The 18,401-nt window shown below is 34.8% G+C and overlaps 1 protein-coding gene across 1 annotated transcript in view; it reads left to right on the forward strand.

Annotated features, from left to right (window-relative positions):
• The window catches only part of CEPT1 (choline/ethanolamine phosphotransferase 1), a 32,268-nt gene extending 13,943 nt beyond the window's left edge, over nt 1-18,325 (forward strand). Inside the window, exons 5-9 of the mRNA XM_006919630.2 lie at nt 9,613-9,697; nt 15,454-15,585; nt 16,035-16,193; nt 16,714-16,839; nt 17,434-18,325. Of these exons, the coding sequence (XP_006919692.1) occupies nt 9,613-9,697; nt 15,454-15,585; nt 16,035-16,193; nt 16,714-16,839; nt 17,434-17,553 (622 nt within the window). The 3' untranslated portion in view covers nt 17,554-18,325. The remainder of the gene's footprint in view (nt 1-9,612; nt 9,698-15,453; nt 15,586-16,034; nt 16,194-16,713; nt 16,840-17,433) is intronic.
• Nucleotides 18,326-18,401: the final 76 nt, after the last annotated feature.

Raw genomic sequence — 18,401 nt, forward strand, 5'->3', positions numbered from 1 at the left:
TCACTTGGTTTGCCCTAATTCAGTTTTAATTTTTAGTGATGTTACTGTTTTCAAAAATAGAAGAATTCGTAATATCTGAATTTCACAGTTTATGTTTCATTGGTTATTATCTCACAATTAATTTTCATGCCCTTATTTTGAAGGCTTATTAATCATCTAGCCCTAATTTATTCTCTTTCCAAAGCACCAGCCATATGGTGTGGAAACCGAAGGAAGGAAAGAGAAATCCATGGAAGCAGGAGAAGAGTAAATAGTTGGTGTTTGTAGGAGTGATTTGCTGTCACAGCTTTCTATTTGCCGATCTTAGAATTTCCCTGATGGTGTATTTCTTTGATGAAATATGTACTTGGAGAACTGCAAGCAGTTGCATATTGTTAGATCTTAAGATGCCTGTGGAGGAGTGGCAGGAGATGGGTTGGAGAAGCTCCAGAAAATCGAGGGCGTTCTATGTCCTGCCAAGGCAAATCTGCAGGCAAATGACAGAAGTACCTTTTGGGAAAACAAATCTAACAACATTTTGGAGCGTGAATTGGAGTGGGCTGTGACAGAAGTAAGGAGACCCCTTAGGAGGCATCAGCATAATTAGTGTGAGGACTGATGATGTCTGAACTAACCCAATTACAGTGCTATTAAGGGGTAAGATGGAGAGACACTTAAGAGGTAGAAACTATAGGATATAGTCTCTGTTTGGATATGGAGAACGAATGAGAAAACTTAGGCTGGAATGACTCCCAGTCCTCCTCAGATGATTGGAAGGTGGAGAAAGGCAATACAGGAGAAGGAACCTATTTGAAGGGAAAGTTCTATCTAGAACATGTAATGAGGGATTTTAGACATCCAGATAGAATAATAGAAAAGATAAGCGAGCCTAGAAAGAAGCCTGTGAACATTACTGAATAGCCAGAGTAGGAGAAGTTATACCAGAATGAAGAGCCAGAATAGGAATGAAATTCAAAAGAGAACTATGCTAAATGCTGCCAGAACTCAAAATGAGGACAGAAAATTGTACATTGAATTTAGCAGTACGAGGCCATCCAGAGTGGTTTCTCCATAGTGGTTTCTCCATAGTGGTAGGGTAGAAGCCAGATCGTGGGGATGAGAAGTGAATGGAATAAGTAAACACAGTTAGCACAGGTTACTTACAGAATATGTGACTGTGATGGGAAGGAGCAAGGCATCGCTTAGAGGAGAGTACCTGGTCTCGAAGGAAGGAGAGTGTTGTGTTTTTAATGGGAAATGTTCAAGCGTATGAAAGAAATTGACTAGAGAAAAGATTGGAGATCTCTGAAAAAAAAGAGGAGAGAGAGGATGATTTATGGAGCTAGATTGCTAAAAGTGTAGAAACAAAGGACTTTAGGGTAATAGGAAGGACTAGATGAGAACCCTCTCCCACTGAGACCGTATTTTGAATTTAATATTTCAGTTTAAATTAAATATTAGTATCATAAGGAATTGATTTTGACTTGGGAAAATTGTATACAATTTTCTGAAATTCTGCATTCACACTAAAGCAACACAGAATTTATTTTTTAAATTAAAAGGCAGCTACAACAATCATAGAAATATGTTTCAGGTGCTTTACATTTAAGGAGATATCAAAATACCCATGTAATGGAGGCATATAGAATAATATAGATACTGCTAAAGAAGTCTTAAAAATGCCATTTTGTATTTTACATGTTTTTCGAGAGAAGAGAGAATAGGCACATGTTTAATAAGTTAAATATGGAAGTAAAGTTTGTATGCATGGAGGAGAAAGCCCAAATTTTATTTTGTTTAATTAGGAAAGAACAAGGTCAACTCTCAGTTGTAACTTGAGTAGAGAAATTTTTAAAAATTACTGTTAATCAGAAAGTGAAAGCAGCCTTATGCACCTTAGAGATTTTATTTTAAAACATTTTTATTTTAATTGTTTTATTTTAATGTTTACACACGAGTGAGAAAAATCACAAGAATTTATTTTTTATATGTAATAAATTCAAGTTATGTATTTAATAACCTTATAAAATAGTATGTTTGCCAAATGAGAAGTTTTTGTTTGTATTTCTTAGTCTCCTAATGCCAGTATTTTTAGTTGCTGTTAAATTTGCTCTTATTGTCTTAAACAAAAATAGGCACAGTAATTTAATGCATAACTAAGTAATTTCCCCTCAAAGTCAGGTGTTGTGAGAAAGCCCATATGATTTGGATACATCATCCCTGAAATTATGAGCCTTATCTTCCAGGACTCTGCCCTGATCACAGCTAAAAGCTGCCTTACGCAGAGAATGTTAGTACCTGTCACATCTAGGCAGACCCATGCCCCTGCAGTGCTTCTGGAGTAAGCAAGTAGAGATCCGATGGTGATGAGTTCTGCTCTTTGGGACCCTTCCACGCTCAGCTTAGGCCTTCAGGATTTTTATTAGCCTGGATGTGAAAGACTGGGGAGGAAATGGGCTTAGAGGCTAGAACTTCGGAGAAGGATTGGGTCAGTGGAAGAAGATTAGATTTATGAATTGAAGCTCATCTGTAAACACTTGTAAAATATTTTTTTAAATGTTTATGGATTATATTAAACGGAAGAGTTCACATTTCCTCTTTGAAGGCCTAAACCTTTCATATCTAGGTATTTTTAAATTTATAACTTCTGGATGTCTGTATAGAATCACTGTAATAAGTGCTTAGGAACCCTAAATAATCTTTAATAAGCTAGGTTTATGTAAAACATGGGCCTTTAAAAAAAATCCTTCACACCATGAAAGGTAGAGCTCTTAAATTATCATTTCAGGAAAAAAATCTCTTTATCTTTTCAGGAGAAAAATAAGAAAGAAATTATAATAAATTGAACTTAGGGCAGTATATCTTGCCCCAAGTGTTATCTTCAAATTATGTTTTCTATGTGTCAGCTCTGGCAAGGCCCATAACTTTCATAGACCCGAGTCTTGGATTAGATGATATCTAAGGTTCTTTCTGTGAGTCTGTTAATTTTACAGATGTTGCTTCTAATGTACTTACTATTTATAATTATGGCAGACAGAGTATGATCTTCACTTTGTTACATTTTTCAATTCATGCTTCTAAGGTTTCACATTTATATTAGTTAAAAACCATGCCATCATACATAACTTCTGACTTTTTTTATATAATCACATGAAAAAAGTTAATAGACCGTTTAACTGGTAGTTTGACAAATCCAGTTCACCTTCTTATCTAAGTAACCTTTAAAGAATAAATATCCAATCCTAGTAGTTAAAAACTGTTGTCCATTAATGTATAATCCACTTTCTGTGGATTAAGAATTAGGAAACTTCCTGTTGAATGCCTTTATAGGATCTGTGTATCTATAGATGTTTAAGGTTTTATTAAACACCAGAGGTTTTCCTTTAAGTTTCTATTTTCCTGTGTTTTTTTTTCCTCAGCAATGATTCATTCATTTGGATTCTGTCCATTTTAATTTTTATCAAATTTTTATAATATCCCAAAACAACTGTTTGTATTATTGTAAAACCTGGATTGCAAGTTGGACTCTGAGATCGTCAGGTAAAATCGTGGACCTCTTTCTGTATCATTAGGATTCCTCAGTACTTAATTTTGATTATGCCAGTTTTATCGAAACCTGTTCTGAACCACTATTTTTGTTACCATCTGTGTTCTAAAGCTTTTTTTTAGCAACTGAATTGGATATTTTACTTATTTTTGCCACTGATAAACAACTCCAGTAGAGTTATGATGCTGGTGTGGAATTAAGGGAAGAGGAAGAGGAAAAAGGTTAAGATTTTGGACTAGAGATTATCAGGAAACAGGACAATGAAATGGCCAATTAGAATCTTGCTCTAACCATATCTAAAAAAGTCACACTTTTCCTTTCCACATGCAAGTGCTAATTTTACTGAGATAGCAGAAGTGGGAGCCTGATGAGGTGTGGGGCAGTGAAAGAGTGCGGGATAGTAATGGTTTTTCAGACACATAGGTGACTATGCATCGGGGCTTCTGGGAAGCATTTCTGTCTGCAGGGAAGTCTGGGTAGGTTCTGGCACTGAACGGACCTGTGACACAGACAGTGTGATCATTTGGCAAGTAGTAATCACTGTTCCGAGGTATCGAGAGTTGAATGTGTTTTCAGTTCTAGTGTTTCTAGCTGCCGATTTAGTTATTTATTCAGCATGTTATAGTTTTTAAGCTCTTGTACTATTTTGATTTGGGTAAGAAATAAACCTGTGTATCCTATGTATGCATAGGATAGTAATCATATTGTATAAATTATATCATTGACTCTTTGGATGTCTTTATAAGGAGAACGCTACCTTTTAAATTTATTTTTGTCACCTGTATTAATAGGGCTCTTTAGCAAAAGCTCTGAGTAAAGTTATTTTGAAATGTTTGTTTCCTTATGCATAGATTCGATGTTACAGAGTCCCAGATCATAATTATAATAAGCCAGCTTCTCACAGGAACCCTGGGACCTTGGTTCTGGAACTTCACGGTAACCGTTAATTAGAGTATTCATGCTGTCCATTGAACAATGGCGTGAAACTCAGACAGCACCTTTGTCATGCACAGAGTAATTAAAAACAACAAAATAAAGTCTTCCTGGTGGTATTTCACAGACAAACAGATTATTAGAAGTATAATTTTAATATATAATAGGGCAATAAAAATCCACCCTATTAAACAAAAATTTTTGAAAAATAATATTTCTGGTGATTTGATGCTAAAAACAATTATCTCACTTACCTACTATACTTAACATCATTTTTGTTCTATGTAATATTTTTAAAACAAATACCTTTCCACCATTAAATAGAATTTTTTTGGTATTTATATTTTGAAAACAATAAAGCAATCAGAGTTTTCCTTAGATCAATTGAGGGGACAAGTTATAGTAATGTAGAAAAGATTCTGTTTATTCTCTTAACTTCTTTAGCATAACCTTTAAGCAATGTGGCACTAGTTCTTTTGCTTCTATTTTCAGTGATCTTGGTTTTTTAAAAAATTAATGCTAGAAGCTATTTTCACTTTTATTTGTTATGTTTACTGTTTTCCTCTCTTATCTGCACTTTTATAACTAAGTATCCTTAGCTTTAACGTTAACTATAGTCATCCTTTGAATACCCTCCTTTTTCAGGTTTTTTGTTTTTAGTAAATACATATTTCCTCAATTAATGCTAAGAGTAAGTAATGCATCTTTTATTTCTCATACTAGAAGTGTAATTTTGAACTTATGACTTATAAAATATCCAGATTTATTAGGAAATGATTTCCTGGTAGAATAGCCCAGAATCCTTCACAATTTAGTATGAAAAGGTTTATTTACAAGAAAAATAGAGCTTAATTTCTGTTTATTTTGCAGTTCAGGGAGTGTTGGGGAGCTATTCATATGGACAGCTGACAGATTATTCTAGCAATGCAAGGCTACTTTAGATTTCCTACACTGAGTCCTATTGCCCCCAAATGCTTCGATAATATGATAGAAATAGTGAATCTCTGGTAGCAGAGCTGTTTCTGAAAGATATCTTGCAGCGTTGTAAATCCAGTTATTCAATAGCAGTGATGATGATTTTGGGGACAAATTAATAGGGATATTCTGCATCTTTTTGTCCTCATGAACTTGAAATGTGAAGAATACTGAGAAGTTAATTTCAGGAGCAAACAAGCCATTCTCAATTGAATTCACACTGTACTTCCATAATTGTGGGATTCCCTCCTACGGTCAAAACTGTGCATAGTTTAAGATGTGTCATTCTTTAGCATTCCTTTACTCTTAACCTGTCTTCTGGTACTTTCTCTAAAGAACTGAAGCTTTATGCTCATGACACTTGACTAAATTTATAATTTTTAATATAAATTTATAATTTTTAATAGCTTGTTTATTAATATACTCACCAAGGATCATTTTTACCAATATTCTTACTGAAATTAAGAGACTATTGATTGTATGTATTGCATACTTGTCTATGATAACAAGTACCATGTATTTATAGAGCCCTTTCTATTAAAGGGTTTCTGGAGACTAATGCATTTGAACTTTAACATCATGAAAAATGTTTTTTCTTCAGATCTACTATTTTTTACCAATTGCTGCTAACTTGCAGAGATTTTTCTTTTGCTTTTAATATTTGTTGCTTTAACCGATTTGGTCATTGAAATGAAATTGCCAGATGTACTTTTTGCTTTTAACAAAGTTCAGGGAAAACATTAAGCTTCAGAAAGAGTGGTATTTCTAATTTGTCTCCAAATTAATTTAGTTTATTAGCATCCAAGCTTCTGATGTCAGCTACTGCCTATTGTACTCTACCATTTTAGGGAATAGTCTATTAGAGCACAGAAACATTATCCTGAAACATATAGAAATCTTAGTGATAGCAAGTTAAAAACATATGACAGATGATTGTCCCTGTTGATTAGTAGACTAAAAATTAGAAGAGTGTCGTCAGCCCTGTGTAGGAACAACACTCCCAGTTTCTTTCAAGGCTCTGCCATTTATTGTCTCTGTAACGGGCCTTTGGAAAAGTTACTTAACCTATCTGAATACATTTCCTCATCTGTAAAATTGTGATAATAGGTCCTACCACCTGTGATGGTCGTGAAGATTTAAGAGTCAAAAATGTAACATGCTAACCACAGTGCCTGGCATATAAATGGCATTCCTTATCACTGTTCTTATATTAATGTTAAGACTCGTGTTAGTAACTCCCAGTAGCTTCCAGATATCTTCCAGAATTGACTATGCTAGTTTGAGAGGAGGAATATGTCTGCGATCCCTTCTCTTAACTCCAGCATTATTACTAAATGAGATGAGAGGACTCTCTTCTAATTCTTCTGTTTCCAAAGATGATAGGGAAAGGCCGCCCCTCAAATTTGAGACCTAAATTTTAGTTCAGCTTGAGGACTCGCTCTATTCTAGATATTGGCTGTTTTTCTCTTTTTACTCAAACTCACTAGATGGGTTGGGGTTTTTTGTTTGTTTTTGTTTGTTTTTGGGTTTTTTTTTAAGTCTTCTCAGATAATCTGAAGATTCATATAGTCATTCACACGGTAGATAATACTGTTTTAAATAACTAAGCTTATCTCAAAAAGAGATGCTTCGATTTTCTCTGTATATAACATTTGAATTAAAAAACTCAGTTGTCACCAGCTGTAATGTTATGTTATTTAACATGAAGCTTACGTGCCCAGTTTACCCCTTATCAAGGATAGGAAGTAAAATATTGGAAGGCAGTATATTAAATGCCTAGGCTAATCTGTATTCATTCTACCAGTCTTCACCCTACCCATGGTATTTCTGGTAAAATATACAATGAATGCCATATTCCGGTTATGCATAAATTCCCTAGTCTTTCAGATCCATTTATAAATAATCACAAATCTGTAATTGCAGATCTGTAGTTAATAGCGATCTAATCGAATAGGATTCCAGGCACCTTCAATGACTTTTTAAACAAAATGTTTCATTTTAAAAAATAGCTCACAAGTCAAATTATGCAAAGAGTTTCTTTGACGTTGTGAATTTAGCCCTAGTATATATTGTGTTAACCAAGCTAATAGTCAACCCAAATTACAACACTATTTATTATGTATAGTTTAACAAAAAAAAATTTATGTTTAAAAATTAACTACAAGTATATCTTTGAAATGCATATGTCACATCTCGAAGAAAAATAGATTAAATTGTCTTATTTTGGATATTAGAGGGGAAAGACACTTTAAAAAGCCTGGGAAAAGACGATTAACATGCTTACCGACTCTCACGGGATGTCAGTTAAATTCCTTTACATCCCTCAGTTAATGCTGAGTCTTGTTGGAATTCAAACTAAACGCATTTGTTAGCTCTCCCAGTGTGGGGCTTTATAAAGATCTTTCATGTTTCCTATTCTCTTTTACATTTATCCAAGGTACAAAGATTAATTGCATAAGGTTCCCATCATTTTTATTTTGTAATTCTATACTTCTGGCCCTTCCCCTCCCAAAAGGCTACTTCACATATCCAGCAAAATGTTGTAAGATGTCTGCCCTCCTCCACCCAGGACAGAGTCGATCATCTTTGACACCTGCTTAGTCTCCTGAGTCTGCTACTGAGTCTAATTTCCCTTATTGGCAACACCACTCACCAGGTCAGCTCTACAGATTCTTTTTAGCCTAATTCAGTCCATTTTTTTTCCAATAAATGTGTATTTCAAGATAACTACATCACTCTATGTTTGCAGCTTGATAAGCTTCTGTTTAAAAAAAACATTCTTGAGCAAACAAAGATCAGTTTTTTTAGTTGCGGGAAACTGGTTTCAACCTAGTTGTGGGCGTGAGAGCTTAGTATCTTAAGTTCACTTTAGAGACTGTTTTCAGTATCAGTTTTAGAAATGGGGCCTCCATTCTGCTCTGGGAAGTGACCCTCTTGATGATATTTACTTAAACTGATTTTTTAAAAATTTACTTTCTTAATAGATAAATTATTCACTTTAAAAACTAACAAAAAAAAGTTATGCAGTTAACAGTCTCCTTCCCATCCTCATCTCCTAGCTGCCCAGTTCCCACATTGTCCTCCAGTGGGTAACACTGTTCTTAGTGTGTAGTGCATCCTTCCGGAAATTTGTTATGTAATGGCAAAAAATAAAAATAGAATATTATTTTTCATTTTTGTACAAAAAGTAGCATATACACATTCTTGAACTTTTTTTTTTAACCTAATATATCTGATATTTTTCCATATCACTATGTAAGGAGCTGCCCCACCCTTTTTTTAAAAGCTACCAAATTTTCCATGGTGTGGAACTACCATAATTTTTATAACCACTCCCTCAATGAGTGATGTTTTTGGATCCAATAATCTGAGAATAATAATCTCAAGATTTTATGAAGCATTAGTCTGCAGAAGGAAAGAAACACCAGTTTATGGCTTTGTTTTTCAATCTTTTTGCCCATATTCTTTTCTTCAGACTTTCTAATTTCTACTGCCCTGTTTTTGTACCAGGTTTGTCTCTTCTCAACTGTAAGGTCATTTTCATTTTCAACCTCCAAGCTAATTCTTGGCTACTTTCACTATCTTCTTTCCAGAAATCTTAGGGTAGTTATCCTAATAAACATAAGAATCTGATTGAGAATTGGGTAAAACTTTTTTCATACCCATACCATAGAAGGCACTAAATGAATATATCTAAAGGGCAGTAAGTTTTGCAAGGTCTCAGTGATTTATGTTACGTTAGTAAAAGCACACCATTTCTTCCATTTGATGCTACAAAACACTTATTTCAAGATCTCATATTACATAGTGGTACCGTGCAATCTTCTGTTTGACACTCAAAAAATTTAATACACACACACTTCTTTTCTTTTTTTTTTTTTTTTTTTGGTGGGAAAGGTTAAGTTATAGTTTCAGCCCAACTTCAATGCGTCAGAAATTTCCTTTGGAAAGGAGGGGTTTTTATTGCTCTGTGAAATTCATCAAACTAAATTAAAAGTCTCTGGATGTTATTTGATTTTGCTCATAACAAATTTTTGACACCTCCTTTTCCCTTTTCCTCAATATTTGAGATTTTTTTTCTATTGTGCATGATAGAGGAATGCTGCTAAGCTTGCAAGTAATTAACTTGAAATTGTTTTGAGTAATTCTGCTTTTTTGGCTTTTTTTTACCTAATCAGAATTGATGTGACTGAAGTGCAAATCTTCATAATAATCATGCATTTACTGGCAGTGATTGGAGGACCACCTTTTTGGCAATCTATGGTAACTGTGTTCATATTGTGTACCCCATGTAATGCATGTTGTCATTTGCTTGTGTTTCTAATATAGGATAATCCAGTTAAAGGGTAACATGTAAAAATATTCTTTGAAAATCAAGAGTCACAGCAGTGATAGGACACAGACTTCTCTTAGGGCATGGTGAATTTTACTACTTGAGTTACAGGGTATATTAGGTGCATTAAGGACCATTTTTGAAGGCCGTCTGAATTATTGTCATCCTGTTTTACATCTGAGGAAACAGCAGGTAGTGGACCAAGTTAACCAATGACAAGATTAAACCAGACCTTTTATTGTCTTTCTGAACTCTCTGAGTCTACTAGTTTTTCTGTCATGTGCTTAAACCTGAATAACAAATTTGGGGTAGCACATTAACTCTGGCCCCAAAACAGAACAAATACTTATTGAAATCAGTGCCATAGGGATTGTTTTAACAAGCTAAGACACGATTCAACCTGACCCGAAACATAGTCACCCCTACAATCACAATTATTTCCCACAGACTTCTGAAAGACAGAATATAATATGTACAATATGGATGCCAAGAACATAGGTTCTGGAACCAGACTGCCCGAGTTTCTCCAGGCTCCACTGCCTACTGTGTGAACTTCATCTGCTATTTAACTCTCTGTGGGTTAGTTTCCTCCTCTGTAGAATGAGGACAATACTAGCACCTGTCGCATCAGGTTATTTTGTGAATTAAATGAGTAAATACGTCTAAAGCACTTCAAACAGTGCCTATCAAATGGTAAGCCTTTAATAAAAGTAGCTGTTCTTGCAGGTGGAATGACTCCTTGCAGATTAGAGTCAGAGTAGTCTGTACTCCCTGGTCCAGGTAGCTGCTGCTCGCTGCTGCCACCACCCATTCAGAATAGAGGATTTGTAATCTGTTTGGTGTGATCTTAACCAAAAAGATTTACTACTTCTAAATGAAAAGAATTCTTATAAAACAGATTAATTTTCAGGTATAGAGGAAATGTACTGAGCAAGAGTTTTCCCTTACCCAAGTCACTTAGTGATGGTAAATTAGATATGCGAAGTGTAGTTAATATACTTTCCTGAGTATTTAGTACCAGTAATTGTTTAATGCCTTTTGTTAGGAGGATAAGGTTGTAAGGAAGGAGATGAAGGAATAAAAATAATCCGTTGTCAACCAGGAAAAATATGAAACTCTTCAGTCATGTACATAATATTCAGGTTCACATCTTTTTTACACATTAGTCTCAAAAGCCAATAGGGTCTGTAGTGAAATCTGAGATTTATAGATATCACTAGAGAATTTTATTATTTTTGCTCTCCACCGGGTTAAATATGCTACATTTTTAAACAATTTAGCCATAGAGGAAGTTTTCCTTTCCCTAAAACGAGATCACAAAGTCTGAAGCCTAACCTCACTTAAATTTTTTATATCTCTTGACTGTATTGATTATTTTCAGAGGATTTCTGTTTTATGCCAAAATCTACCCCCTCCAAGATTATTTTGAATATCTTAAACATATATAAATTACCATAGTTTCAGTAACAAAAAGAAAATGGGATTTCTGGCTTGATCATCCAAGAACAAATCAGCATCAGTTATATACACCTAATTATTCTTATCAGTAGAGAAATACATAAAGCATTGTCGTAAATGAAGTTATGTACACACATCGGCTATACACATATCCTTATTTTTTAGGTATTGCCTGGCAGTAATTTGATTCAAGTATGCTTGTTGCCTTTTTAAATTAAGATTTATTCACATGATCTGTACATGTATATAACAGATGTAACTTTTTTCTTTTAAAAAGATCAAATATTTTGTCCTATCTTCATTGATAATAAAGATAACAATCATCTTTTTTTATTATATATTTTAAAAAGTAATCTGAGGAACTCTCAGATCCAGGACTGGAATGGAGTTCCCAGAACCAGCAGTCCAGTTCCAGGATCAGTGAGGTCAGGTTGCAGTAGGGAAACAGGCTCCCAGGCCCTTGTCTTAAGAGCATCACTGGTCCTACTGGTACCAGCATTAGAAGGGAAGGACTCGACATCACTGGGGCTATTTGGAGGCTGAGAGAAATATTCTGTGTTCTTTGAGCAATTCCCAGTACAAATTCACATAATTGACCTCAAGCCACTACATTTCTTTTCTTTTTTTTTTTTTTTTTAACTTGGCCTTATGGACTTACTGCCAAATATGCTGTTCTGAATTATATTATATTGGTTTAGGAAGGATTACTACATGTTGTGACCCCACTTGTGTGCCAAAATGAAAAGAAGGTTATTTATTTAGGGCCCAGATATGAATTGTTCATCTCTTTTGAGTTTGAGGGCATAAAATGGAAATTGCTTTCCAAATATTCATTAAAAAGCTTTAACTGATATTTAGAAAGCGAATTTATGATAAAAACAAAAGTAGTGCAAATGTCTTCGTAAAGTTGATTCTACAAGATCAGCTGTCCTGCAAAAGTAAGTGACTTAGGTCCACTGTATGTAGATTACTCATTTCTTGCTGCTTTTTTTGTTTGTTTCCAAGAAATGGGTTTTTACCAAAGGTGATAGGTAGTTTTTGTTGATTTGGCTGGATTTTTTTTTTTAATGAAAGAAATGATTTTCATATGCAAAAGTCAGTACATGGTTTACATGTTGCAGGAAACAAAACTATATTTTTTGTGTATCGCTTCCCCCAAAAGAATATATCCTTTTGGAATGTCTTAGGACTATCTTCTATCATATCACTCTTTTAAAAAAAAAAAAAAAGGAGACTATCATTACTTTGAAGGGGACCCACAGATAATCTCCTCATGGTTACTTTTCACTGACAGTTGATGATTTTGTTCATTTGTTTATTTTTAGACATTCGATTCTTGTAAATGTGTAGTTCATTAAATGTGTATTAAACCATGGGACACTTTATTCATTAGGTAGAACTGAAGACCTCCTAAGTAATGTAATTTGTTGGTATTTCATTCTTAAACTAAAAGACTTGAGAAGTACCCTTACACTTAAATAATTCAGACAAGGCGATTTTTCTTAAACATTTTGGTGGACACTAATTATTGTTAAATCCTACTTTGCTGGAAATCAGTTATGTTAAAAGTATTTATAAATAGACATATTCCCACATTCTTTGGAAGAAAGTATCTAATCTCAAAATGATAGTTTCTATTTCTGCTAAAAATTGTAAAGCCTATAAAAACATTTCATTATGCCCAGCAGTTTAGTAACTGATATTCTGCATTAACCCAAACTATTAAAGCATTGGCACATTATAATATAGTAAATTGGGGGATTTAAGATATTTTTTCATTTCTAACCTTTTTAAAAATGCATTCCATTAGATCGATATTATTGAGTTATGTAATTTTCATGGCATGAATCCTGAAGGTTTCCCTTGGCTGTAGGGTAGACACTATGACCCAAGGGAGTTCTGGGTAGGCCTGAGACAAAGATGTTTTCGTACAGCTTTCTGGCCACTTTGGCCACCTTGGACAAGTTCCAGGAGGACAGAAAGAGAAAGATTGGGAAAGACAGACAGTGCTCACCTCCCTTAATCTTGGGTGTGAGGTGAAAATGGCAACACTTTTAAGTGCTTTTTGTAAGTCAGTCATTCGGTGCTGATTTTTAAGGGATCACTTGGTGAGGCTTGGGATTCCTCTGACCCCAGATTTCCCTTCATTTTGCCTCAGATTTTCTGGTAGCTAACTACCTTTTTCCTTCTTAATGTGGGGGCAAGGTGTAGCTCTGTACTCTCTCAAAATAGTAATTCTACATGGAGAGCAAGAAGGAGATCTTCATTTGACAAGTGTATATTGAGCACCTACAATATGCAGTTTTAGAGTGAATATAAAAATCAATTCAAACAAAGTCCTGCAGTCAGGAGCTTATGTTTTGGTGTATATAGCTATTATATATGACAGAAGTGAAGAGGGTCCTAAGAATGTTTATGATACCTTGCTTCTGAGTCTGTACTTGCTTGCTTGCTTCCTTTTGTGTTCCAAGCCATTTACTAAGCCTGGCTTTACTAATGTTTCTGTTTATTCTCTCTTTAAAGGGCCACAATTTCCATGCTCCTGTAGCATTTTCCAGATTTTAAATACAGTTGTGATGCCATTTAGTTCAACTGGCACAGATTACTGCTACACCAGAGTTGGTGCTCATTCAGTACCCTGGCTTGAATACAGGCGTGCAATGGATTAATGCTTTGCTTCTTCTGAAATCTGAGGGAGTGTAGTATTTCCCTCTTTGCTAGACTGGTTCTTTGTCTCTGGAGAGAAAAGGTGCATCAGATTTACATTGTGATAGTTCTAGTTTTCAGAACTAGAGCAGAAAAATCTCTTGGAGTTCAAAGCAACCATGGTGTTGATTTTCTCTTTTATTGAAAACTAGTTTTGATTTGGGCTGTAGGGTTTGGAGATCAATTAGGGAAGTAAGATCAGGATGCTCCATAAAGTTCTGGGCTTGATTTTTAAGTTGACCTATTCATTTTAGAAAATTAAACACTGCCACAGTGCAACTTGGAATTTGAACAGTTGATTTCAATTTTTTTTAGAGCTGCAGTTTTGCAAGAGATCAGAGTTGTATAAACAGAGTTCTTGAGAATGTTGAATAGAGTATCTAAACATTAAAATTTATGTCTCTACCAATTTTACTGGGGTTTTATATATACAAAAAGTAGGAAAATTCTCATTTCCTATTTGATTTTAAAGTGTAGGCAGATGGCAGCCCTAAAAAGTATGAACGACCCTAATTAAAATGTGTTCATTGTAAGAATTCATTGCCTGTTAAACCTTTGTGGGCTTTTGGAATCTTATTCCTATAGTCATTTGTTTCTGTGGTTAGACTGTATCATTCTACTGGTGCTTTCTTTTCCGTCCATATTGGACAAAATTTGAGATTTCAGAAAAGCTAAAGGAGAGGTGTAAAAAGGGAGAGAATCTTAATGATTTTAAAATTTTAATGCAAGTATTTTTCATTTTAAATGATCGATTTGTGCTTGTGAGATGAAATGTATGATTCCAATCCACTCAGCCCTCCTTATTTTAGGTAGATTTTCAGCATACTATAAAAATATGTTATTTACTTCTTCTGAAAAGTAAATCCATATGTTAAAAATTTTGGCTTCACAATTGTAGAACTGTACCTAGCTTGGTGGAGCTTGACTTGTTTCCTCCTCTGCATATGCGTGCTCCCTTAGGGGCCCTCTGCTTTTACCAGCTGCCCTATCCTAACAATATGGAGTTGGGAACTCTCCTGAGTAGAAATTCTGTCTTCCATTCTCTAGTTTACAGATTTCTTTCAATCTAGTTGCAAATATTTCTAGTCTTTTATGCGCCATGCTTTCTCTCCATAACAATTAGTAATGAATTACAGATTTAAAGGTGGAGTTAAAAAATGCACAAAGGAAAAGACAAACTACACTTCTTTTATAAAAACGCCAGAAGACAGCCAGGTTCACTGTTGGGAGACCTCTGGGATGTGTTAGGTGAACCCTACTTAGCTTATGACACAAATAAAGTTGGATCAGTTATTTTTTTTAAGGATCGATATCAAAAATTAGATCAACTTTTATATAGCCTCATCCTTTGTGACTTGTTATATTGCTTATAAAGGAAAGGAGAGAGAAACTTCCATTAATTTAAGTAGTTACTAAACTAGAGGGAATAGAGAACATATCAGAATATGAATCAAATATTCGTTCCGGATTCTTATTTTAATTTGTATGTATTTTAATCATTCTTTCTCTCTACCTATTAAAGATTCCAATGCTGAATATTCAAGTGAAAGTTTTTCCTGCACTTTGTACTGTAGCAGGGACCATATTTTCCTGTACGAATTACTTCCGTGTGATCTTCACCGGTGGTGTTGGGAAAAATGGATCAACAATAGCAGTAAGTGTATTTCCAGTATTTGTTTATGCTAGGACCTGGTTTTCTAGTCACTCTGTTTTTCATTTGAATTGTTTAAAATCACTTGTTAACTTAGAGTTTCTGTTTTGTCTTAAAAAAACAATATCCAAAACTTCAGTTTTATTTATACGTGCATATTTATATGCTTATAGATGCATATTTTTGTGATGCACACACATAGACAGACACAAACTTTTATATACATATATTTTTTAAAAAGTATGACCTGCTTTGTCCTGGGCTCTCAGTTTGTGCCGAACCAGTCCAGGCCGCCGCTTTTCGCTTGCTGTTCTGGTCTGTTACAGAAACTGCTGGCCGCCAGGCATCATGAGGTTTTGAAAAGTTGAGTTGATCTTTCTTATGGCAGATTCAAGTAGCATCTGATCGGTATTGAGCACTATTAATTCCTCATTTCTCCTTTCTCTGTACAGGGAACAAGTGTCCTTTCTCCTTTTCTCCATATTGGATCAGTGATTACATTAGCTGTGATGATCTACAAGAAATCAGCAGTCCAGCTTTTTGAAAAGCATCCATGTCTTTATATACTGACTTTTGGTTTTGTATCTGCTAAAATCACCAATAAGCTTGTGGTAAGCACGAAAGTTCGGGTTTGTTTGTTATTTTAATTTTAATTTTATTTTGGTTTTCTGGTCATAGTTTTCATTCCATAGTTTCCTACGCAGTTCTAGAGTTTGCTCTCCTCCGATCAGTATCTCTAGACATCAGTATGGGAGCTGTTTTTACTCTTCTGTGAAGCTTCAATATGAGATTACCAGATGCTCCTTGAACCTCTCCAATTCTCCTTTCTATCCATAGTTTAATTTGGTTATTTCATTTATTTGCATTCTTAAATCTCAATCTCTACACTTAAATTAGGCTCCTTTTGAAAAGCATCTTTTGTGGGACTTAGGTGACATGGTATGTCTCTTTGGTGTGTAGTTCTCACATATGCTTTATGTTGTTGGTTTTTTGGTTTTGGAAATTCAACAGATATTGCTAAAAAAATTCTTGAAATTTGATATCTGAGCAGAATACTGATTTACTCTGTAGCTCTCAGTTGCTCTAATAAGGGAATGTGTACATACATAATTGATTCTCTTTTATTCACAGGTGGCACACATGACTAAAAGTGAAATGCATTTGCATGATACAGCATTCATAGGCCCAGCACTTTTGTTTCTGGACCAATATTTTAACAGCTTTATTGATGAATATATTGTACTTTGGATTGCCCTGGTAAGTACTGTGCTGTTTTATGAGGTAGAAGCTGCTAGTTCCTTTGCATCAGTGGGCCAGTCCTGAGAGATAGATCACAAAATTGTAACAATTTAGAACATCAGAAAACCATATTTATGGGACTTTGTGAGAGTTCCTGTGGCTTCATCTTTGAGCCTTTTTTTTTTTTTGGCATCATTATTTATAAATTCTGCCTGCATCAGTGCTTAGAAATTCCATATTTCCAACTATAAAGCAGGAGTTTGCAAACTATACCCTGTGGGCCAATGGCCTGTTTTTGTAAATAAAGTTTTATTGGGACACAGTCATTGCCATTCTTTTACCTATTGTCTATTGCTGCTTTCATGCTACCGTGGCAGAGTTGAGCGGTTGTGACAAAGACAGCATTGTCTGCAAAGCCTAAAATAGTCACCATGTCTCTAAGAGTGTTGATCTTTAACATAAAGGAAAAATTAATGAGGATATTGAGTTTTTAAACCGTATGTGATCGAGGATGAATCTGAAGAGAACCAAGTCAGAAGCTACTCGTCTTCATTTCGGAGATGTTAGGGATGACCGTAGCTGTCCCGAGACTAATAGTGTTTTTCCTTCCAGGTCTTCTCTCTCTTTGATTTGATCCGCTACTGCGTCAGTGTCTGCAATCAGATTGCGTCTCACCTGCACATACATGTCTTCAGAATCAAGGTCTCTATAGCTCATTCTAATCATCATTAACAAAATAATCGGTGTTTTATAAGAAACTCATGTTTTCTGTGGGAAAGAATCTGAACATATTAAGGAGAATGGGGTGGACAAGAACAAATATAATTTATAATAATCAATGTCGTATAACTTTTATTCTTTGTTATTGATAACACTCCTTAACTATCCTGTGTGAGGATGGGAATTTCAGGTCCCATTCTGTAAATCGTACGTTGTCATACAGGGTTTGGCCCGAGAAAGCATGCAGGAAAAAATGCCATGTGTTTGTAATTATCCTGGATTCTGAATAAAATTGTCATGGGGGGAGCAGATCACCAGTGGTGGAAATTTCTAATGATGAATATTTGCAGGCCAAAAGGTGGTTGCTTTATAAGTTTAACAAATCATCATCTTTTAGTGACATCCTTGTTTCGTGTCTTCTCAAGCATTGTACTAAGGAGCTCAGCTTGTGGCACAGATACATCCCACTAGTTTGTGAGGTGGAACTAGTGACAAAGACCTTGAATTTGAATCGAAAGGTTTCTTATCTTTACATTGTTAAGGAAGTCATTTTTTTTTATTGCTCAAGAAATGGTATCTCTCATGGGCTGGGGAAATCCTATTAGCATGCAGAATAATGTGGTAATTTTGTTGATCCATTTTATTTTTTTAAATAAATATATGATCTGAAAGCCAGCCTTTTTCTCAACTTTATTCAGTGGAAAAATGAACTAAGTTTTAATGTCATTTTTAAAACTTTAAGCAAAATTTATTTGTTCTTTAATAAATAAGAAAATTCGGTCGGCTGCGTTGTCGTTGTGTGTCCTGTGACCTTTCTACTTTATATAATTGTTTAACTGAAAACTGTGATCTTTTTCCCT

Source organism: Pteropus alecto, unplaced genomic scaffold (genome assembly GCF_000325575.1).
Source record: "Pteropus alecto unplaced genomic scaffold, ASM32557v1 scaffold106, whole genome shotgun sequence".
NCBI classification, from domain to species: Eukaryota; Metazoa; Chordata; class Mammalia; order Chiroptera; family Pteropodidae; genus Pteropus; species Pteropus alecto.